General features: G+C 34.2%; 1 protein-coding gene across 6 annotated transcripts in view; it reads right to left on the reverse strand.

Annotated features, from left to right (window-relative positions):
• Tmem131 (Transmembrane protein 131) overlaps positions 1–24,952 on the reverse strand; it is a 704,637-nt gene that overhangs the window by 431,999 nt on the left and 247,686 nt on the right. For all 6 annotated transcript variants that reach the window (XM_090406393.1, XM_090406392.1, XM_090406391.1 and 3 more), the window contains one exon: positions 14,684–14,792. In XM_090406393.1, the coding sequence (XP_090262519.1) occupies positions 14,684–14,792 (109 nt within the window). The remainder of the gene's footprint in view (positions 1–14,683; positions 14,793–24,952) is intronic.

A 24,952-nucleotide genomic window follows, 5' to 3' on the forward strand; every position in this document is an offset into this window, starting at 1 on the left:
AGAAGCCCATTTGTCCCATCCCTATTTTGATGCCTTATACTAACTATCCCATTCTGATTCGTAGTCTTTCATACTCGCTTGGGCATATTATCACATTCATACACTCAACTGTCTCCCTAAAGTCTGCATATCTACTGCCCCCCCCCCCCCTTAATAACTTTAGTTTCCCTGATTTTGTACATCCACTGACCCTACATGTTATAAGATATAATTGGGAGAACAAAGCCGAAAATAGAATCACTTATATTTATCTAAGACTTGAAGTTTCATTGTAATCATGCTCGTATGTGACTGTGTAAATGGATTTCTTGGTTTAATTAAATTGGTTTGTGAAACAACACATTCGGATTGGTTTGTCACAATGCACTAATCAAAAACTATGAACCTGCATGTTTCTGACAAAAGAGGGGCAAGATATTTATATTATGGTAAGTAATGTTTTAGCCATGACTGATACAGGGTAAAGGTCAAAGTTAATGGGGAATAATATCTGCTTTATCTTTGTTTAAGATTCTTACAACCCCTCACTCAATGAGTAGTTTACCTCGTGCGGTCGTCAATCGAATAAATTTGTAAAATTACAGAGCATGAACAAAAGTAAGAAAACAAAGTATCATCATCATCATCATCAAATTCCTGCCATGTACCCTCAAGGGGTGTACAGGATATGACAGTACTACATGAAAAAATTACATCATTACTAACTTCCTATCTACAATTTTCCTCCAAATCAGTCTGTTACTTGTCAAGACTCCAACATTATCAGATCTTATATTTCTATCGTCTAAGGCACTTTGTACCATATCAATCCACCTATATCTTGGTCTTCCTCTGGGTCGTTTTCCTGCCAACCTGGCAGAGAACACTTGTTTTGCTAATCTTTCCTCTCCCATTCTATTTAAGTGACCATACCATCTGAGATTAGCTCTGCTAACGCATTCCTGGATGCTGACAATGTCAAGTTCTTTCCTAATATCCTCATTTTTAATATGATATTGCCATTGATGCCATCTGTTCACGCCTCTAATCTTTCTCAGGACCCTCATATCTGCGGTCTCCAGTCTCTGGTCAAGTGTTTTACTTCTGACCCAGCTCTCAGATCCATAAGTCAAAACTGGTTTGAACACAGTCTTGTATACAGCTAATTTAGTGTTCCGACCAATTTCTTTCTTATTCCATATGAATTTATTCAATTGACTTCCCACGATACCAGCTTTGCTGATTCTGTTGTCTATTTCTATATTTAGTTTACCATCCTCAGTAAAAACTGTGCCTAAGTAGCTGAAATGTTTCACCTGTTCCACAGGTTCTCCATTCACAACACAGTTGACATTTTCAATGATTCTGCCTATTTTCATTGTCTTTGTCTTTTTATTGCTGACCTTCATACCATATCTATTACAACAGCTATTCAATTTAGTCAGAGAATCTTGCAGACTTGTAGCGGATTTATTTAGAAGTATAACATCATCCGCATAAAGCAAAGAGCTGACATTAACATCTCCAATTTTGATATCAGGTTTAATACCACATTCCTTCATAATGTGATCCATATAGATAATGAATAACAGAGGGGATAATGTACATCCTTGTCTCACACCAGATTTAACATTAAACCATCTTCCTGTACTTCCTTCAATTCTAACTGCTGACTCACAACTCAAATAAAGACTAAGTATTGCTTGATATAATGCCCCATTGACACCATATAACTGCAGCGTATTGAATAGCTTCTCTCTTGGCACCTTGTCATATGCCTTTTCCAAATCGACAAAACTTAAATACAGATCTTTGTTATATTCCCATGCTTTCTCGACTATTTGTCGTAAAGTGAAGATCTGATCCTGACAGCCTCTATTTGGCCTGAATCCAGCTTGTTCTTCACCAAGCTTTTCTTCCACAATTCTTCTCAACCGTTTCTCAAGTATACTTGCATAGATCTTGCCAGGAACACTCAGTAGGGAAATACCTTTGTAATTCTCACATTCAGTTTTATTTCCCTTTTTATATATGGGTACTATGAGAGCTCTACTCCAATCATTGGGAATTCGTCCCTCTGTCCAGGCTTTCTGAACTATGCAGTGCAGCCACTGTAAGACTCTTATACCACCATACTTCAGCATTTCTGTTCGAATATCATCTACTCCTGCTGCCTTTCCACATTTCAAGCCTTTGATGGCTTTTTCTACTTCAAGTATGGATATGTATTCCTGACTGCATGCCTGGTCAGTGTTTTTTACCACTGTGCTGTCATCACTGCTTGTTTCATTTAGCAGTTTTTCAAAGTAATTACTCCATACTTCAAGGATATCTTTTTCTCCTGTTTTCATTTCACCTTTATCATCTCTAATTCCTTTTACAGCACTCTTTCCTCCATTCCTAAGCTTCTTCAACAACCTCCAGAATATTTTGCCACCTTCTTGATATTTATTTTCTATATTCTTGCCAAAGTCCTCCCATGACTTTTGTTTAGCTAGTTTTACACACTGTTTAGCTTTCTTACATTTGTCTCTGTATTCTGTAAGAGTAAAAGCTGACTTATTTGCCAGGAACTTTTGATATGCTTTCTTCTTTTCCTTCACTGCCTCTTTAACTTCCTGTGTCCACCAGGGAGTTCTGATTTTTTTATCTTTGCACACAACCTCACCACATGCCTCTCTGGCAGAATCAATCAATGTTTCCTTCAGAGTTTGCCACTGAATCTCCAAGGTTTGATTCCTGTTCTCAAACTCTTTCATTTTCTTTTCAATAATATTTCTGTATTTTAGTCTACAGTTTACATCTGAGAGCTGCTCAACTTTTATTCGCTTTAAAACTTTCTTACATGTTATTCAAACAAAGTAAGAGTTAAATATAACTAAAAGGTGAAGATAAGATAAAGAAGATGTTAACAAAGGCATGGTCAGCGAGACCTGAATGAAAATAGTTGTGGCAAATGTATTTTTTGTGTTCATCTAGATGGGTGTTAGCAGATCTTCCAGTCTGACCATAATATGATAAGCTGCAAGAACAAGGAACTTTGTTAACACCTGGAACAGAGAGGGAAGGAAGTAGATCCTTAGGAGAGCTGATAAGAGAAGCTGGCTTCAAGTAAGGCTTGAAAGAAGTGAAGAGATTATATTTCTTTCAACATTCTGGCTATTTTTCCTGAAGTGCCCTGGATATATGGAAGAGTAATGGTATTACAGTAGTCTATGTTGAGAGAGAGCGAGAGAGAGGAAGGGACAGATAATTTGTAGCTCTTTTTGGCATTGTAACTATTGGACAGGAAGGTTTGACAAATAAAGGCAAATTCAGCTGTAAGGAAAGCGTGGGAGGAACAGAGGCTAGTGGCTCTGCTGACAAGGGTTTTGATGACACCATATTGTTGAGAAAGGGGATGAAGGCAAAGTTTATGTATCTACCTAGGCGAGTCTTCTGTAAGTTGCAAAAGAAAGGGTGCCATTGGGTAGATGTGTGATTATCTAAAAAGGAAAATAACAAGCTGTTGTTATTTTCTATTTCTATGCTAAACTATATTCTGAGGTGCTGACTGTAGATCTGAAGGGGTCTAATGTGAATAAACCAAATAGGTTTAAGATTAGCAGTATTAAGAGCATGTTTTTTTCAAAATGCTCCATATAGAAATTGGCCATAGGTAGGGAGAGCCCATGGAAATACCTTCTATCTGTTTATACAGGGGGTTACAGAATAGCCATTACAAACTTCTAGGGTGGGGTCAGGGTAGATTGAGTTTCAATTAGCGACCATGTCCTTGAATGCAGCATTGCAATGGTATAGAGTGAAAACGTTCCATGTGTATGAATGTAAACATCAGACGGTATATTACATTTTCATTTCATAAACATTTACAAAAGTGCTCAAAGTTGCAACCACCAACTTCACAGAATGCATTACACCTGCATAGCAAGTTCTGGCACACTCTTTCAAAAATGCCTGGCATGGTTTGGATCTTGCCCACTGCAATCATTACAAATTTCCTATTGACTCCATAGGGGGTTTCATACATGACTCTTCGTGTGGCTCCAGACATCCAATGGAGTCCTATGAATATGAAGGCCATTTTACTGAACCGCCTCTGCAAAACCATCATCCACCAAACATTTGGTGGAGGTAGTGTAAGACATTACATGAAAAGTGTGGTGGCACACACCATTGTGTTGAAACCACATGTGTTGCCTAACTGTAGCAGTTTCTCTTGCAGGAACATCAAGTATATGGGGGCCATTCAGATAGGGTGAAAGAAGATACGATCTAATCAACTCATTACCAATGATGCCTTCCCACATGTTGATGGTGAACTTGGTCTGAAATCTATGGTGGTGAGTGATGTGATGGTTGTCCATAGACCAAATGTGGTTGTTTTGTCAGTTCCACTTGCTTTCCCTAGTGAATTCAGCTTCATTGATGAAGAGCACATCTTCCATCAACTGTGGCAGTGTCTCTTGCATGAACATCAAGCATATAGGGCCACTTTCAATTTCTCAATTTCCAGAACTGGTGCTCTTCATGGAAAAAGCTTTATCAATGAAGAGCACCAGTTCTGGAAATTGAGGCTCTTCTACACAACATTGACTGAACCACCTACTGAACTTAACCTGTGGTGCCAAATCAGTTGGGTCCACTGCATGAACGTTCTGATACTGGAAAGGGTGGAGCTGACTGGCATGCAGAGTCCACTAGGTGTGGGAATGAGGAACACCCATGAAATGTGCAATGCCATGGGTACTCACAGAAGGGTTCTCCTTGTCGAAGTCTGGAGTATGTGAGTCCTTGGAGCTCCACAGTCATGCCTGTTAGCACTGATAGAATCTGTTTCCCACAACTGTTTATTCACGCTGGCAAACAGCATGTGTGATAGAGTTGGACCATGTGGGAAATGCTGTGCAGCCCTCCCATTACATTGAGCTTTGTTATATATTATCATGTTGACATAGCGTGTAATTTGCCACTGTGCATTAACATGACATGATAGTAATATGCATCATTGCGACATTGAATTGTCATCACTAGGGTACATCATGAAAATTATGAAAACAACTATCATGTCAGAGTAAAACTTTAGTTTAATATAAACCAAAATAAACGTGTCATTTCTAAGTACACTGGTGAAAAAACTACATCTAAACCTGCTAAGAGGTCTGAAGGCTCTATATTAATATCCTTTACCTTTTCAATAAAATGCAAATTATTGAAATTATTGAGACAATAATCACATCTCATTGTCCAATTTTCCATTATGATATCTACACACATCACTCAACTTTATATTGCCTGTCATTCAAGCAAATTATTCTGGAATTTTAGCATTGAATACTATAGTTACTCTACAGTATTCAGAAATGCTTAGGCATTGTTGATTATTCCTAATAGTGCTAGTGCTTCACAATATAAACACCAAGAGAGGAAAACATAATTTAGTGCTGTGTGCTTGTCACAATTATAATTTCTGCTCTGAAGATGCTGGGTAGAAAATAAGTGAAATAAGTTCAATAAATTTATATTTTCTTCTCTTGGTGCTGTTTGCATAGTGAAATAGTATTTTGATTATAGTTACACTTTTTCCCTGATCATTGCAGACTAAATATAACATCTTGTATTTTTTTCTTAGAAAAATCTCACAGGTTTTTCTTCTTTGTTTCAGTAATACCTATTATGTCAATCTGGTACTTATACAATTCTTTTCCTCTTTCCTTTCTTTTCTGTTGATCTTTCTTATGTTTAAGGTATGAATCTTGAACTGTGTTGATGTTGAGTTGAGATATGTTCCAGAAGCCTGGCTTTTTGCTGTTTACCCTGATTCCCTGATGAAAACAATGAGGACCATGTTTAACTGGATGATACCCCAGCCAGCATGAAATTCTATTATGTTATTTTGGTTTGCATTCTTAAATTCTTAAATATTGTATTCTTAAATATGTTATATTTAAGAATACAATTTGTTCGGCTAAATTCCATACTGCCAGCACAACCTCATTCATTCAGTATCTCAGGGTGCACCACAAGAAGGTGAGGACTGGACATTAGATCAGAAACTGTGGTTGGTTCTCTGCATTCCTTAAAATGCTACATAGAGATCTCCTCTCAGTTATTCAGCCTCGACCCTTAAGCAACCCCTAATAGAAAAATATTTCTTTCAAAATTAATTTTACTTAAAGACATGTTTTATACTTACAAAGAGATATATTTCTCTATAAGTTTGAATAAAACTATGAAGCAAAACAAGGACTACAGAATATGTTCAGAAGAACAAGCTTTGTTCACATGTGCACTGCAAGTCAACTGGTCAAGCTGTAACTGAAGGGTCTTCCTGTGTGGTTCTTGGCTGTTGATTTTCTGTTTCTTTAGTTAGAAAGATGCGATTCGATAGTTTTCATTTTATAATTTCTTCTTAGATTAATTAATCTAATGAGAAGTTATAGTTTTCAAGAAAAATTAAACATCCTCATTTTGTAATACAGTTACATCTGTCTTACAATCTTCCAGTTTTCTCAAAGTAATTATACAACTGTCAAGGCAATTTACTCTTTTTAACACCAAAATGTGAATAAAATTTTTCAATGAAAGAATCTTAAATAGGTGAAATTGTATAAATAATTTGCATAGCTTAAAATAATTATTAATATTTTCATGTAAAATGACAAACCAATGTATAGGGTATTTTCAGCTAAACATAAGTTATGTGATCTCATATTTGTAAATATAATACACTTATCAAGATCACCTTCATTGGCCTGAAGTAATCTAAACAGAACATCTTCCTTGAGTCTTCCTATAACTTTGGTTTATATACTTAAAAACACCATTGAAGAATTTTTACAAGGTTATAAACTTCTAGTACATGAATAATATGGGTGAGCTATGGATTTGCTAGCACCCTGCTAGATTTATTTTTATTTTCATGAATCACCCCTTTCAACTTTTTGCATATACTGCTGAATTCTGGTTTTTCAGTTTTTGTAGATAACTTTGATGAATGCATCAATTGCATCTTAAAATGCTTTCTTCAGATTTTGCTACTAGGTTTCTAAAGTTTGGAGACCTAGTGTTTTCAAAATAGTTAGCAGTTCACACATTCAAACTGTTCAATTTTCTTTTAATCATGCCAAAACTATACATTGGTCACATCTACTTTAAATGCCTGCACCGTAAACTCATATATTCTTTCACTATCAACAATAGCATAATCAAATGACTTCTTGCTTCTCATGTTGTTTTCTACATGCACTTCATGTCTAGAACATAGCAATGATAATGCACGCAAAGAGCAGAAATCAAACAGTGATTATCATTATTCTCAGTTCTACTTTTTATCCACTTCAGAATATTCAAATCTACATGGAAGCATAAACTCACATAAGTTGTAGTGTCCAATTCTTCATTTTGAAATAAAACTCTACTTGAGATTTTTCTCTCATCCTCCTACCATTTGTTGGTTCATGTTATCTTAACAGATTAAGTTAGATTTATTGTTTAAAAGGATCTCATCTATTCTGGTATTGACTTGTTAATCCCAATTATGTCAGCATGATACTTCTCTAATGCCTCTACTAGCTCTACCTAATTTCTGCTAACACTGCATACATTTGTAGTTCTTATTTTTATATGCCAGACCCCATAATCTTCCAATGAAATCAGGATAAACTTTTCAAGAATATCCTGGATCATTATAAAAAATCTGGAAATTGTTCAACTTTGGACAACACCCTTACAAGGATTAAATACTATAGTGCATGTTTTTTCAGCGACCACAAAATAAAAAGTTGTTCAGCAAGTTCAAAGTTGCAGTCCATCCTCATTCATATAATGGGTATGACACAAGGATGAGAAGTGGATGGCAAATTAAAAACATTATGAGAAAATTTTTAGGAAAAATAAAGGAAGGAAATATCACAAAGAAAAAGAAATGTTTACTATGAAACTTAAGATTGTTTAGAAAATATTTCTCTATCCGTGGAGGAAAGAATACCAGAAAATAAAAACAATAAAATTACCTAGTATAAAACTTGAAGATTATATAAATATTCTGGAGTAATTACTTTAAAAAATTATTACATACAACTATCAATAGATGAATGATAAAGAATACCTGGAAGGAATACAATTATACTTAATAATGAAGAAAGGCATCAGAAACTGAATCCAGACTGACAACTGGAATATATGATATTTAATCTGAAATCCTTTACTACAGAAGTAACACATGCTTAATAGAAGCTACTCTGCATAAATGAAGATTGAGAAAATGAAATTCTAGATGATGGAAATAAAGCTCTCACTGTTTCAATTTGTAGAAAGGAAAGACTATATGTAAGAATTATAAAATTTCCTTAATGAGTGTTTTAGGATAGTTATGCAAGCACACTTGAGAAACGGCTAAGAAAAGGGCTAAAGATCAAACTGGAAGTATAAATTAGGTTTAGGAATTACTGGCTGCTAAAACTATATTTCAACTTTAAGACAAATGAGTGAAAAAATGATAATGTGATGAAGAGCACTATTTAAGTTTCTTTAATCTCAAATATGTGTAATAAAGAGGCAGCAAAAAAAAAAACATATTCAGAGGGCAGGTGCACAATAGAAATAAGTTTTATAAATATTATTTCTGGAAATTTTCCATAGTATTCCTCTAAAATGATATTAATACTTATGGCTATTTTGCCTATTTTCATAAGGAGTACCCTCTTCTATTATGTCACTGGCTTTTTTTTACTCCTATTAAATTTAAACATTGATGATATGTATTTTGAAAACATAAATTAAAAGAAAAGTAATATAAAAGGAATAATTTTTGACATACCTTTATAGAATCCTCATGATTAACTTTTTATGGAACAGCATCAAAAATATATTGATGAAAAGTATATATAACAGATCTTTAAATCATTATAATGAACTATGAATAATAAACTACAAACCAATTAGGACAATCATTTGAATAAATACATTAAAACGTTTTTTCAAAAAGGGGGTGAAATAGAAATAAAAATATATGGAAACTAAAAATGCAGAAATTAAAGTTATGCAGACTAAAAACTGAAAAAACACACAGCGATTTCATAATGGTCTCGTATCAAGGATGAACTACAAAATTTAAAAAAAGGAGAGAGTAAAAATAAAGATAAAAAAATATAAAAAATGGGAGTATGAGGCATGAGCAATTGCGTCTAATTATCATCTTCAGAGCTCATGGGCAAAGTGGCATCTATGTTATGGCAGCTTTATATTTGCATCAGATTTTTCTGTGTTGCCTTCTATTGGTGGGAATCTTGGCCTAATTTTTCCAACTTTCTGCATAGGGGTAGTGGACGTTTATGGAGTTTTTGTCACATTTAATGGCTATAGTTTCTGATATCCTTAGCATTGTTTCATTATTCTGTCTAATATGATGGCTTTTTCAATTTGCGAAGTATGCTTTTGTTCAAGTGCATGGATTGCATTTCTGTTTTCCTGGCATTTAATTTTTTTTTGTTATTTTGGTTTTTCTCTTCTTATTACTTAAAACGTTCTGGAATTGGTATATTGCAATTGTCCCTGTAGTCTTGCCAATAATAATCTAATTGTGGAACCTGTATAGGTGATATTGCAGTTGTGCTGGCAAGGAAATTTGTACACCACATTGTGGTATTCTAATATTCCCTTGTACGAGTGAAATTTGGTAGGTTTTAAGAAAGTTGCCAGTTTTTGACTAGTAGTAAACACTCATTTATAGTCAGTATGCTTGAATATATATTTATAAGCTTTGCATGTATTCTGGATATATGGCAGTTTGATTTATTTATTTAGCGTATGGCTCATGCACGAAAAGTTAAATTACATTAATCCTTAATATATATGGACATAGTATTAGACATATGTGCAATAATAAGACATAACATAGTCATAAAAGAGACACTCAAGAATAGGCTAAAACTGAATGTCTAGGTTGATTATCCAGTCAACTGCACTTGGTGTAGAATGGATGAAGTCTGACAGGTTTCCACTGTATGCACGTTGGACACATTCTGCTGTAATATGATTAATTGTCTGGCAGAGTGATCCAGTCGCACCTGGGTGAGGCAATCATGCCCCATTTGTAAAGGTGGTCTGCACATCTGCCATGATTGGTGCGAATTCGGTTAAGAGCAGACCAAATTTTCTGAGGTAGGTCAAAACCAGAAGGTATCTATGTTGGGTCCACTAATTCATGGAAGACCCCTGTTGAAGTGTTACACCAGGACTCTTTCCACTTCTCCTTCATGTTGAAACTTGTCGCTGCAAGATTTTTTGCTGTTAAGATTGGAGGGTGCCTTGACTTTACCCTGTTTACTTCTAGGGGTGGGATGTCTTCGTGGATTGGAAGATTTTAGGTTTTTGCTCACCCGTATGGCTGAACAGCACCATGGGTGCTGTTCAGCCATACGGGTGAGCAGTATTCAGCTGTAGAGTAAACGAGGCCAAGAGCAGTGCAGCGAAGCGTTGTTGCTGAGGCACCCAAAGTTATTCCACATAGTTTTTGCAGTATATTGTTTCTTGTTTTTAGCTTGGATGCTGTGTTAATGAGATGTGGTTTAAAAGATAGTGTTCTATCCAGAGTGACACCCAGATATTTTGGGAATCTGTTGTAGCACAGCAGTTTCTGGTTGAAGTAGACCATGAGTTCTTTGTTACCCTGGTTATTGTTCAGGTGGAAGCATGAAACTTCTGTTTTGCTAGGATTTGGGCGTAATCTCCATTTGCTGAAGTATTCATCTAGGACTACAAGATTGTTTGTTAGTGTATCTTCCATTGTAGTAAAATTGGTGTGTCTGGTGGCTAGAGCAATGTCATCAGCATAGCAAAACTTCTTGGAGGCTGTATTAGGCAAATCTACAATGTATAAGTTAAAAAACAGGGAAGCCAGAACTGACCCTTGTGGTAGTCCATTATCCATTGTTCTTTGTTTACTTTTGTTCTCGTCCATACACACTTGGAACAGGTGGTTGCTTAGCATGTTATTAATCAGTTTTGGTATTGTTCTGCATGGGACTGCACGGAGCAACTTGCAGATTGCGCCATGCCTCCAGACTGTATCATAAGCTGCAGTAAGATCTACAAAAGCTACAGCTGTTTTCACGCATTGTTGGTAGCCAGCCTCTATATGTGTGGTGAGTGACAGAACCTGATCACAGCAGCTTTGTTTATGTCTGAATCCGGCCTGTTCAACTGAGACCTGTTCTATTATCTTAGGGGCAATTCTATTGAGGATGAGCCTTTCTAGGAGCTTATAATGATGCTAAGCAGGGTGACTGGTCGGTAGTTTTCGGGTTTGTTGTTGGTTTTTCCTGGTTTTAAGATGGGGATAATTTTTGTCCTCTTAAACTCTTTTGGAAGTCTACCAGTCTGGAGAATGTCAGAGAAAAAGCAAGCCAACCACCGTCGAGCTTTTTGGCCTGTCTTCAACAGGAAATCAGGATGCATTCCATCGAAACCTGGTGGCTTGCCTGGTTTCATATCCATTAGAGCAGTGTTAATATCTTCAAGAGTGAAGAGTCATGAATATAAAGGATCTGATTGCTTGTTATTTTTCAAATATGAAAGTTTTTATCTGAAGAGTGTGTTGACAATATGTGATGCATATTGGTTAGGAGAAATAGCTGATTGTTCCTGGGCAGTCAGGGTGCCACTACCTTAGTTTTCTTAAAAGGCTCCATGCTTTTCTACTGGAGTGCCGAAAATTGAGCCTTTCTACTGTTTCAGTCCATTTCTTCTGTCAGCTGGTGTCAAGGCTGTGAATGAGTTCATCTGCAATGTCAGGATCACCACACTCTAGATATTCTTGATACAGTTTATTACTATCATCGTCCCATCCAGGGATATACTCCTTCTGGAAGCCTCTTGGTATGGTCTTCTTACCTACAGCTAAGACTTCTCCCGCGAATCTTTTGTAATTATTCCTTGTTGGAGGGATCCAACAAACATATTTCAAGACAGGCAGCAAATGTATCCCAGTCGGCTTTCCAGAAGTTCAAGTGGGGACGTTGGATGGGTCTGACAAGGGATAACTCCTACCTCTAATATAACTGGTCTATGTTGGCTTCGGAGAAAGTTGGAGAGAACTCTTCTCGATGTAGGTAACGGATGTCCATTGTTGTCTTGAGTGATGAAGCAGAAGTCAGGGTTGTACTCCCTGTTCCAAGCTGCTGACCTGAAGGAAAATCTATCTTTTGCATCGTAATGTTTGCATAATGCATCGGCAGTTTGAAAATTTTTTTGTATTGGAAAGTTTTCTTTGATTACAGGACTGGTTAGATGAGCTTTTGCTATTTGGTTAGTGTAATTTATTAGTTGCGTGGGATAATTTCGGTTTTTAAATCTGTGTTAATTTTCTAATCTCCATGTTAACATAATTATTTGTAGTTGAAAATTTGTATGTATTTATAAATTGTGAAAGAATAACTGATTTTTTTTTTTAATAGAAATAAGTTTTGTTTATACTGTGCACTGCTGTCTCTTTTGTACACTATCTCTCATCAAAGCAATTCAAACCAAAATAAAGGATATTAAGCTATTTGTTTTTCATGTAGGTGATATTATCATGTTATGTGCTTTAAATTTTATTGCCTTTAATCAAATTAAATATAAATAATTTCTTTAACAAGTAAAGTGTAAAAATCACCAATTAAAACCAAAAACTGGTATGAAATCAACTGTATTCTCTATAGTGAACCTGCAGGTAATAAAATTTAGCCATTTATGAAACATTTTTTAGTGAAAACATTAAATATAAAAATAATAGAGCTTAGTGAAGAACAAGCTGCATTCAGGCCAAATAGAGGCTGTCAGGATCAGATCTTCACTTTACGACAAATAGTCGAGAAAGAATGGGAATATAACAAAGATCTGTATTTAAGTTTTGTCGATTTGGAAAAGGCATATGACAAGGTGCCAAGAGAGAAGCTATTCAATATGCCACAGTTATATGGTGTCAATGGGGCATTATATCAAGCAATACTTAGTCTTTACTTGAGTTGTAAGTCAGCAGTTAGAATTGAAGGGAGTACAGGATGTACATTATCCCCTCTGTTATTCATTATCTATATGGATCACATTATGAAGGAAAGTGGTATTAAACATGATATCAAAATTGGAGATGTTAATGTCAGTTCTTTACTTTATGCAGACGATCTTATACTTCTAAATAAATCCACTACAAGTCTGCAAGATTCTCTGACTAAATCGAATAACTGTTGTAATAGATATGGTATGAAGGTCAGCATTAAAAAGGCAAAGACAATGAAAATAGGCAGAATCATTGAAAATGTCAACTGTGTTGTGAATGGAGAACCTGTGGAACAAGTAAAACATTTCAGTACTTAGGCACGATATTTAGTGAAGATGGTAAATTAAATATAGAAATAGACAACAGAATCAGCAAAGCTGGTATGGTGGGAAGTCAATTGAATAAATTCATATGGAATAAGAGAGAAATTAGTCGGAACACTAAATTAGCTGTATACAAGACAGTGTTCAAACCAGTTTTAACTTATGGATCTGAGAGCTGGGTCAGAAGTAAAACACTTGACCAAAGACTAGAGACCACAGATATGAGAGTCCTGAGAAAGATTATAGACATGAACAGATGGCATCAATGGCAATATCATATTAAAAACGAGGATATTAGGAAAGAACTTGACATTGTCAGCATCCAGGAATGCGTTAGCAGAGCTAATCTCAGGTGGTATGGTCCCTTAAACAGAATGGGCGAGGAAAGATTAGCAAAACAAGTGTTCTCTGCCAGGTTGGCAGCAAAACGACCCAGAGAAAAACCAAGATATAGGTGGATTGATACAGTACAAAGTGCCTTAGACGATAGGAATATAAGATCTGATAATGTTGGAGTCTTGACAAGTAACAGACTGATTTGGAGGAAAATTCTAGATAAGAAGTTAGTAATGATATAATTTTTTCATTTAGTACTATCATGTACACCCCTGGAGGGTACATGGCAGGAATTTTTTGATGATGATGAAAATCTGATATGCTAGGAGAGAAGAGGCTGAACAAAATGGGCATAATTATAATAGCTTCAAAAAATAGAAAACTGAAGGGTGATCAAAAGAAAGAAATCAGTTAATAAACTAGGCTGACAGTATACAACACTGTGTTCCATGCAGTAAACAGATTATGTTAACATATGAATCTGAGAAAGATGGGATCAGAAATATAGTCAATGAAACAATTGAAGACCACAGGTATGAAAAATTTTGAAGAAAACTACAGAACAATGAACAAATGACATCAACTAAAGTACCACATTAAAATGAAGAATTACAAAATAATTTGACATTATTCCAGAATATATGTAAGCTGATCTAATTCCAGAAAGGTATGGTCACTCAGAAGAAATGAAAAATAAGCAAAACAATGTTTAAAAGAAAAAGCATGAAAAAGATTCAAAGAAAGACAAAGATGCATGGGCATAATTATGATAGTTTCAAAAAATAGAAAAATAAAGGGTGATCAAATTAAATTCCTAACAAATAACAGACAATTATGGTAAAACAAGTAAGCTGAGAACCAATTAATGAAATCTTAATGGTTATACTATTATAGTACATGCACATTCCATGGGGGTATGTATCAGTAAATAGTGTTAGTGATGATTCTAGAAGAAAAAAAAAAATCATATATCACAGAAATGAAACAAAAAAAATACACTTACGCACAAATGTCACTGTGGCTATCTGTGTACTCCAAACTGTATCTGGAGGAACTTTTAAAGGTGTGAATTTTACTTCAACTGCTTCATTTACTGGTGTAATAATTACATTCTAAATATATATAAAAAAAAATGTGTGTGTATATGACATTTGCTGAATAAATTATATAAAGTAAACATTATATTATACAAGAGAATATTAAAGCTAAACATTTGAACCAGTTATCTGAAATAGCATTATTTATAAATCAGAAGGCACATGACTACTGAATCACTAATTATAAATATTTCACAACCTTTCCAAACATAATTATATTTATGTTTGGAAAGGTTGTGAAATATTGTTTCCAAATAAATGTTTTCTTATTACCAAGAAGCATATTTAATATATGTAGTATCTGAAAGAATCTGACATTAATGGTACATTTAAAACTCTGATTCTAAGTTTTTTTTTAATCATTCTTATTATTATGCACACAAGCAGCCAGGAAAAAGCTGATTGAAGAATGATGTCTAGCACATCAATGCCAAGTGTGGGCAAAAGAGCAGGACAGCCTAATCATGTTATTTGGAAGGAAAGTGCTTCCACAGCACAGTCAGAACACCACCACCACATTTTCCAATGCTTTGGTTGGAAAAGAGGAGGGGGTTCATAATTTTCAGTAATGTAAATAACATATAAGACATATAAAAAAATAACATATAAGAAAGGCTTTCCAAATGAAGGTGGGTTATGATGACGCATATGATGACGAATTTCTACACCAAGTATTTTTCACTTCAGAAGCAAGCATGAGGACATAGTATGCACAGCTACAAATACTAGAGGAAGAATTGGCCACAAAAGAAGTGACCTGATTGTTGGAAACTAGGTATGTATGTGTGAGAGAGTGTGTTGTCTGAGGGGATGAGTCCTAGATATGAGTGGGAGGGGGGAAAAAGTTGTTCACAGACCACTAACTATGATAAAATTTTTATCATATTCTATATTTCATATAGAATTTACATCATATAGAATTTTAAGTAGTAAACAGTATCATTTCCTGGTGTAGCACCCTTCTTGTTAGAGCACCGAAGAGGCTCAAAAAAGAAGTTCCATCACTGGTTTCAAGAGCAGAGCTCCTAGATTATCTGGTCCTTTGTCCCACTGTGGTAACAATATACTATAATAGGGTTTACAGTTTGTTTTTTTTTTAATCTTAAATCTCACCTTCAAAGAGTAATAAATAAAAATAAGTATAGCAGATCCTGGCTAACTCAAAGCTCTGGAGAGAAAAAATTATCAATTGCAAACTGAATGAATTCAAATTATAGAAATTTCCATAAGGTTTATTCATTCCAACCTTAAGTGAACAGCTTCAACAATTACTATCCATCTCACCACCCTGCACTACACTGTGTAATTCTTTCTATCACAAGGACAGCATCTATCATTTGTCAGATTTAACATCTTATGTCACTGCATGCCAACCCTAGACTGCATACTTTTTTTTTTTTTTTAATCTGTTTTGGCTCAAAATTTTCGTCATTTGTTTCATTCATTACTATCAAATTTTCATAATTACCATGACCTGTTCAAATTTTTATCGCTGAAGATTGAATTTGTGAAGTTCACTTATCCAAAAAAATTAGGTATTTTTTCTTAGGGAATTTCATATTCACAACTTTGAATGGCTTCCCTTTTCTAATTTTACTGATCAAGCTGAAAGACATGCTGAGGTATTTGCTGTTAGCAATGATCTAACATAAAATGCTCAGTTAACCCACCAGAATATCAGATAATCTTGTCAACTTCATAGATTGTTTCTTAATGAGATCACTTCCAAATATGCTATAAATGTCACTTCACTTCTTGGTGCCATGATTTCTAGTTCCTCCTTTCCATGGTCTGATTACTGTTTCCATTTCTTGATCTGAACATTTGCCCTGACCAAATAACTGTTTCTGGAACGTAAGCCTTCGTTTCCCATTAAATCAATATCATTATTTAGCTTGGCTCTCCAACAATGTGCCAAGACAATACAAAATTAAGAAAAATTAAGCCCTGTACACCCGTTGAGGGTACATGTCAGGAATTTGATGATGTTGATAAGTGTATCACAATTAACCCAAAAATTCCAGCTTTACACTTAACTACCACTCCACTTAAAGGAAATCTTAAGTGGCTTGAAAAAGTTACATGTTTTATCTCTAGTGCAGAATTTCAGGTATTTAAAATTTTCAGCTATGTAAAAATAAATAAAATTACAAGAAATATATTAAAAGGAATAAAAATAGAAGAAAAAAAAATCCAAGCCCACTTACAGTAGAGGTACTAAAGGTTATGAAAAACCTTTTTTGAGTGGAAGCCACATTTAAAAAAAAAAAAAAAGTTACCTGTAAAAAAAAAAATTGCTACTTTCTCAAATGGCATAAAAGCCTTAACAAAGCTATTTGTTTAACATGAGCTCTTTCACCCCTGTCATATCAACTAAATGATCATATTGTTACACCCTGATATCTTAAGAATATAGAATTCTCAGCTATCATGGTGTAACATGAAGAATAAATAAAATAAATTAAAAACCCTGCATAAAAGATAACAGTTGAATTAATTAAAAGAAAAAGAAAGATTCTTACATCCAATAAAATATATAAAAAATAAAGGTGTTTGTTAAACTAACTAACAAAAGAAAGAATATATTAATATTGTAATATGATATAAAAGAGAAAATTTAACTAAATAAGACAGAAAAGGATTAGTCATAAGAGATGGTATGTGAGAGGCTAGAGATTAAAATATTAAGTGAATTCATAGAAAAATTTTGGAAAGGGGATTAAGTTAGAGGCTAGCGGAAGAAAAACAACAGACTATCGCATCGCTCAGGGCCGATTCCCGGATTGAGACATCGTTTGGCTCGCCGACCAAAGGACTTTGAGAAGAAAAAAAAAGAAAAGAAAAAAAAAAAAAAATGGCACCCTAATTGGTCGGTGAAGTAAAAACAAGTAGTGGGCGGAGAAAAGAAGTTAAAGAGGGTGCCGTTAGGAGAGCAAGTATAAAAGGGTTGGAAACCCCCCCCCCCCAAAAACAACATTAGAAGTGATGTCAGTTCAAGGGATACTAGTATGCAACATTTTCTACTGAAGAGTGATATATTTCAGGTGAAAACTGCAGCTCAGGTTAATAAACAAAGAAAATAGAAGGAAATCATATACTGAGACAAGCATGCAAAGAACCAGTGGGATACATACCTAATGCATACAAAAGGAAAAGTAGGAGCACAAATTCAAACAATAATGGAAGACATAAAAATCTAAACAGCTAATGTGCATGCAGTCAGCCACATGAGGGGAGAAAAGTGACAGACAATTAATATGTAAAAGTCATCCCTCTAACTGGTAGTCTAAATCGCACAGAGAAGAAAGCGATTGGTTTGGCTGGGACAAGAGAAATTCATCTTCCTAATTGGTAGCTAGCCTCATGCATGAAGAGACCCAATGATAGCTAGCAGTTTTCACTTAAACTTCTAATTAAAGAAATACAGTTAGCATCTTGTAGTAATTTCATTTGCTTTAACATCCATGTTTCATTATTTATTATGGTATAAGACTGTAATTTTGTGTAATAATTTCAACAATGTATTATTTCACTATCAACAAAGAGTAAAAGCGGTTAAAAAATATAACAAAAACAGACCTATCCATTTCAGCTTTCAAGCATGTTAACTGATAACAAATCTTTATGGTTCTTATATCATGATTTTTGACTTATGACAATACTGACTTACAACAGGGTTGTTGGAATGGAATCCTGTATTAAGTTGACTGCATGTTTGAAATGCATAATTTGGAGAACGAAAAGGGGACAATTGAAAGTTCACATTTTTGTTGGTATTTATTTACTGCTACAGCATTATTAATATCCAGAAATATCCTTGGAGTCTTGGATATGGAGACTTGCATCCCTTATGGATTGAAAATATAATTATAAAATAAACAGGGTTATTTGGTTGTATAATAATAATAGATACAAAGATAATGAAACCTACTAGTTTTGCCACTAATGCTTGTGGCTTCTAAGTTAAAAACACATAAAAATAAATGCACATGAACTTACTAAACTCAGCAATGCTAAAAAACAAACCATGTAAGAAGTGTTACAATATAATCGTGCCACCACCCACGTGGTTTCGTTTTGGCTTATACTGCAATGGTTCCTACATGGTTTGATTTTTAGTAACATTATAGTTTAGGTTTGCATTTATTTGTATGTATTTTTAACCCAGAAGAAGCCATAAGTAATAGTAGTAAAAGTCAGTAGAGTTCATTATTTTTATAGTCATTCATGACCAAATAAAACCCGGTTTATTTTATAATCGTTGGAGTCTGTTCTTTTCACAGTATTTCTGTTTCTAACTAAATATAGCATATATTGCATTTTCAGCTTTTTTTTTTTTTCTAGTATTGTAAAGAAAGAAGTATTGTTACTTTGATTTTCTTAATTTCTAAATATTCATAATACGGAATATTACATTGCAGCAATTAATAAAAAATAGGGTTTGTCCCAGGAAAAGCAGCAGAAGACATGAAATGTTTCATAAATTTACATTTATAAATCTGAAACAGAAACAGCATCAGATTTATTATAATTTTAATAAAATAATTTATCATATAGATTATAGATAGTTAAAATTTTATTACGAATTAAAATATTTACTTGCAATGAATACAATGTAATTTGTTATTTTATATATCTATTTGTTTCTTTTAAATACAAGCCAATAATATCATTCTTTCTTTTTCTTCTCTTCCGTCTAAGACGGGTTGAGTCCTCTTGAGCAGGATCTTTTAGTCTTCTCTATTCCTTGCTGTTCAAAAAAGTTCCTTATAAGTATTTTCATATTATGCAGAGCAAAACGCTGCTTGAATCTCATGAACCAACTGGAAGAAGCATTGAATTCGTAATCGGGTCCTGGTTTCTCATTCAAAATGTTGAAGAGACTACGTCTCTTCAGATCCTCTATGCATGATGCAAGAGGACTTGCATCATGCATAGAAGATGCGTTTAACTTGCAACTTCGTTTCAAGATCAAGTGATATATTATTAGCCATATAATATCATTATATGACCAATATACCCAACTTAAGTCACAGTTCCGTTCCATCCGGCATATTGAGAATAACCACTCAAATCGTCCTCCACAATCACATCTTAATCACCTTCCCTATATGAAGGATCAGGCTGCGGCTCTTCTGGTGTAACTTTTGTTTTTGTTAATGAAAATGTCCAATGTGCTTTGCTTATTCCTCTTCTTCTTTTCATCATAAATTTGTTTATAGCAAGCAAAGGCATCATGTACTTTCCTTTCTACTAATAAGTAGCATTCAACATTGGGGGTCCATGTCTTCGGCCATTTTGAGAACATTGCTAACTGCAGAGAACATTTCTGCATGACCCTTCACTGTGAAATGTTTAACTAAGGTCTTCATTTTTTTCAAAATCTCCAAAATTATGCACAAACCATTTGAATGTCTTTTTCCATATGCTACTCATACATTGAGAGATCATTTCATCCCAAGTCGCAGCAATATTTTTAATAGAATAATAAATATTGAATGCTTTCCAGAATTGCATCAGTGTGATAATTTCCTGTATTGGCAGAAATGGCTTGTGAAAAAAGTTCTCCATAGATAAAAAGCCTTAAACATTGCAAGAATTGCCTGATCCATCAGGTGGATCGATGAAGTAGTGTTTGGAGGGAGAAACATGACCTTGAACTTGGTGAAGATCACCGATATAAGATGGATGACCTGGAGCATTATCTAGAATTAATAAAATTTTAAATTCTACATTTTCTTTCACACAATTGCTTTCCATTTCACTTGCATAACAGTTAAGGCATCCACACACAATTTTTGAGTCATCCACGACTTCTTATTGCTCCAATAATGAACTGGAAAAGTATGCCTCCTAATGTTTTTGAAGGCTCGTGGATTCTCACTGTGCCATATCACAAATGGTTTCAGTTTACATTCAGCCACATTACCCCCTAAAAGAATCATAACGCAGTCTTTAAGAGCTTTGAAACCAGGCATAAATTTTAGCTTTTTGTGGATTTTTTTCCAAAACAAGGAGATCTCACCCATATTAAATATTTGCTGTGGCAAATAATTTTTCCTCTGTAATAATTTTATCCAATTTCTCCATAAACTCCTTGGCAGCCTTCTCATTGGCACTTGCAGATTCACCATAAAGTAAAAATTTTCACATTATACAGAGCAAAACGCTGCTCTCATGAACCAACCGGAAGAAGCGTTGAATTCATAGTCATAATCAGGTCCTGCTTTCTCCTTCAAAATGCTGAAGAGAAGTAGTCTCTTCAGGTCCTCTATGCATGATGCAAGTAGCTTTTCAAATCACTGATAAGACCTTCTTGTTGCTTCGTTACTATCTTTGAATTTGCAACTTCATTTCAAGATCAATTGCTCATCTCTTTTTCTGTGATTCAACACTAGGTTTTTTGATTGAGCATGTAGGGAGACATGTTTCACAAAATATTTAATGATACATACACAAATAACTTCTCTCTCAAACACAAAATCAACAGATGAACTGTTGAAGCCACGCACCAACTGCCAGAGGTTGCCGCTGAATGCACTGTTGTCACTGCACACAATGCATTGTTGCTAAATAGAAACCTTTTTACTTTACTCTTGCTTGTGTCTTCTTCGAAAGTATAGCCGAAAATGTTATTTATTCCCTTATGGGATCACGGACGTAAGCCGAGATAACTGTACAATGAAACAGCCACATATAAATACACATTTTCATTATGCTTAGCTGGTCGCTTCATTTATAGATAATTTTTAAAATAAAATTTTTTTAATAATTTTCATTAATAAAATTCATAAGCAAAACTCTATAGTATAGGAAATTCCAAGGACTTAAAAAAAAAAAAAAAAAAGTCTCGAGTCCTAAGAATAGAACATAGCCAAGACTGAAAAACCTAATGAATATCAACAAAAACACATTTATGCTAGTGTCATACCATACTTAATTATCTACCTAACTGCACATATATCAAATCAATAATCCTACCATTCAAGTCACTGAATCTTTTTTTGAGCATTAGTGTGCATTATAAAATAGTAGCTGTCTAAATTCTGTATGTTGTATATTTTAAGCAAAATATACAAAAATCATCATCAAATGCCAGATATGTAACTTCAGAGATGTACAAGATATTATGATAGTACAAAATGAAAAAGTTACATCATCACTAACTTCTATCGACAATTTTCCTCCAAATTAATCTTTTATCTGTCAAAACTCAAACTGTTCCTGTTTTCTAAGACACTTCTTACTATATCAATTCACCTAAATCTCAATCTTCCCCTGGGTCATTTTCCTGCCATCCTGGCAAAAAATACTTGTTTTGCTAACCTTTCCTCTGCTTTTTCAGTGACCATACTATCCAAGGTTAGCTCTGCTCGCACACTTCTGACTACTAACAATATCAAGTTCCTTCCTAATATCATCAGTTTTAACATGATTCTGCATTAATGCTATCTGTTCATTCGCCTATTCTTTCTTAGTACTCTCACATCTCTGGTCTCCAGTCTTTGATGAAGTGTTTTATTTCTAATCCAGCTCTCAGATTGAAATTAGTTTCAACACAGTGTTGACTACGGCTAGGGTAATGGCTTGACTAATTTCTCTCTTATTCTATATAAATTTATTAAGTTGACTTCCTACCATAAGAAAATTATGAAATAAAGAAATAATATTCAAAAATTAAGACATTCACTAATGATTCAGAATTTGGACATTATTCTTCCTTTACAATACCAGAAAAAGCCAATATGCAATATATGTTATATTTAATTGGAAACAGTAAATCCGCTACAAGTCTGCAAGATTCTCTGACTAAATTGAATAGCTGTTGTAATAGATATGGTATGAAGGTCAGCAATAAAAAGACAAAGACAATGAAAATAGGCAGAATCATTGAAAATGTCAACTGTGTTGTGAATGGAGAACCTGTGGAACAAGTAAAACATTTCAGCTATTTAGGCACAATTTTTACTGAAGATGGTAAATTAAATATAGAAATAGACAACAGAATCAGCAAAGCTGGTATGGTGGGAAGTCAACTGAATAAATTCATATGGAATAAGAGAGAAATTAGTCGGAACACTAAATTAGCTGTATACAAGACAGTGTTCAAACCAGTTTTAACTTATGGATCTGAGAGCTGGGTCAGAAGTAAAACACTTGACCAAAGACTAGAGACCACAGATATGAGAGTCCTGAGAAAGATTATAGGCGTGAACAGATGGCATCAATGGCAATATCATATTAAAAACGAGGATATTATTAAAGAACTTGACATTGTCAGCATCCAGGAATGCGTTAGCAGAGCTAATCTCAGATGGTATGGTCACTTAAACAGAATGGGCGAGGAAAGATTAGCAAAACAAGTGTTCTCTGGCAGGTTGGCAGCAAAACGACCCAGAGGAAGACCAAGATATAGGCGGATTGATACGGTACAAAGTGCCTTAGACGATAGAAATATAAGATCTGATAATGTTGGAGTCTTGACAAGTAACAGACTGAGTTGGAGGAAAATTGTAGATAGGAAATTAATAATGATGTAATTTTTTTTCATGTAGTACTATCATATCCTGTACATCCCTTGAGGGTACATAGCAGGAATTTGATGATGATGAAATACTGCAACAAAGATAGGCTCTAATTATAATACCTGAATATTAATAATGCTGCAATAAATAAATACCAACAAAAATGTGTTTATGGTATCATACCGTAATTAATTATCTTTACTATTAACTATGCAAATACCAATATCATTAATTCTGTTATTGAAGTCGGTGAATTTCCCCACCTCTTCCAAACAGGAGTGTGCATTTCAAAATGGCAGCAGTAAATTATGTATGTAATTCAAGATAAGCTAGTATGCTATTGCATATTAGTTTATCTTGAACTCTTCTTTTCCTTAAAAATTATACTTCTAAAATACATTATTTTCATTAAGAAAGAAATATAGCTGTCTGAATTATTATCAAAGCAAACAATTGAAATTTTTTTTCCCCCATATGGATGAGCTACTATCCACAAACAAATATCATAACTTTTAATTAAACAAACATCTAATTACAGACAGTGGATGCATGCTACATTGAATCCCTAAGAAGACAGACTGTTATAGCGTAAGGTTCGCTACAGTGAATTTAGGAAAACAATACTGATTCCCCATTCCACTGCAACAAAGGAAATGGTGGAAAAGAGAAGAAAAGAAATCATGGGAAACAGAACAATGGAAATGAGAGGAAAATAAAAATAAAATCACAGTAAATAAAGAAAACCACAGAAAATAAAAGAAAATTGCTGGAAACAGGACAAAGGAACTTGCAGGATCATACATTAACGAGAGAATACAAAGAATCAGCAGGAATCACACATATAGCACACAGAATGACAACATGAAAACATACAAAATCAAACAATGGGAGACAAGAAAGAACAAAAAGCATGTGAATTAAAAATAAATATCCAGAAATAACATTAAATTCTGAAATGTTAATTTAGCTTAAATCAATGGCACTTACCTGAAATCTTCATAAAAAATTAAATGTGTGCAGACTGCACATTAAAATGAATAACGATTAACCTGAAAACTTCACTCTGTCAACTTTATAATTGGTCATCTCAAATTACAAAGGAGAGAACATAAGTGATGTACAGTAGTTAGCATTTGGTCAGCCTGAGGGGGATGGAAAAAATGAAAAGTGATTTATATAGCTAGTGTGAATGTCAGCTTCATAAATGGAGAGAGAGACCAAATGATGTGCAGCTGGCATAAACTGATACTGTTCTCTTAGAATTGTTTAGAAATACTGCATAATATACAGTATTTCTTTAACTAAAAGTTTAAGTTATGAAATTAGTTTGGGTAACAGCTCATTTTGTGCTAGAAAAATTCTTTATGGTAAAAAAATTTTAAATTTTGGATTTAGAATTTTTGGGATTTTGACCTAATTTCTGATATTGATTATACAATCTACATATATTTAATTCATTATGAAAGTGCCCAAATAAGTAACATTAATTTAAGCTAATTTAACATTTCAAAATTTAAAAGTTTATTGGGGATCTGTTCCTTTTTTATAATTTTATACACTTTTGCATGCATACTTTTCCATCTTGCCATTTTTTGTGCTTTATGTATGGTTCCTTCCAATCCTTTGTGTGTCAACATACAATTTCCTGTA

Source organism: Typopeltis vanoorti, chromosome 16 (assembly GCF_054136105.1).
Source record: "Typopeltis vanoorti isolate ZY-2024b chromosome 16, IOZ_Tvanoo_1.0, whole genome shotgun sequence".
Classification (NCBI taxonomy): Eukaryota; Metazoa; Arthropoda; class Arachnida; order Uropygi; family Thelyphonidae; genus Typopeltis; species Typopeltis vanoorti.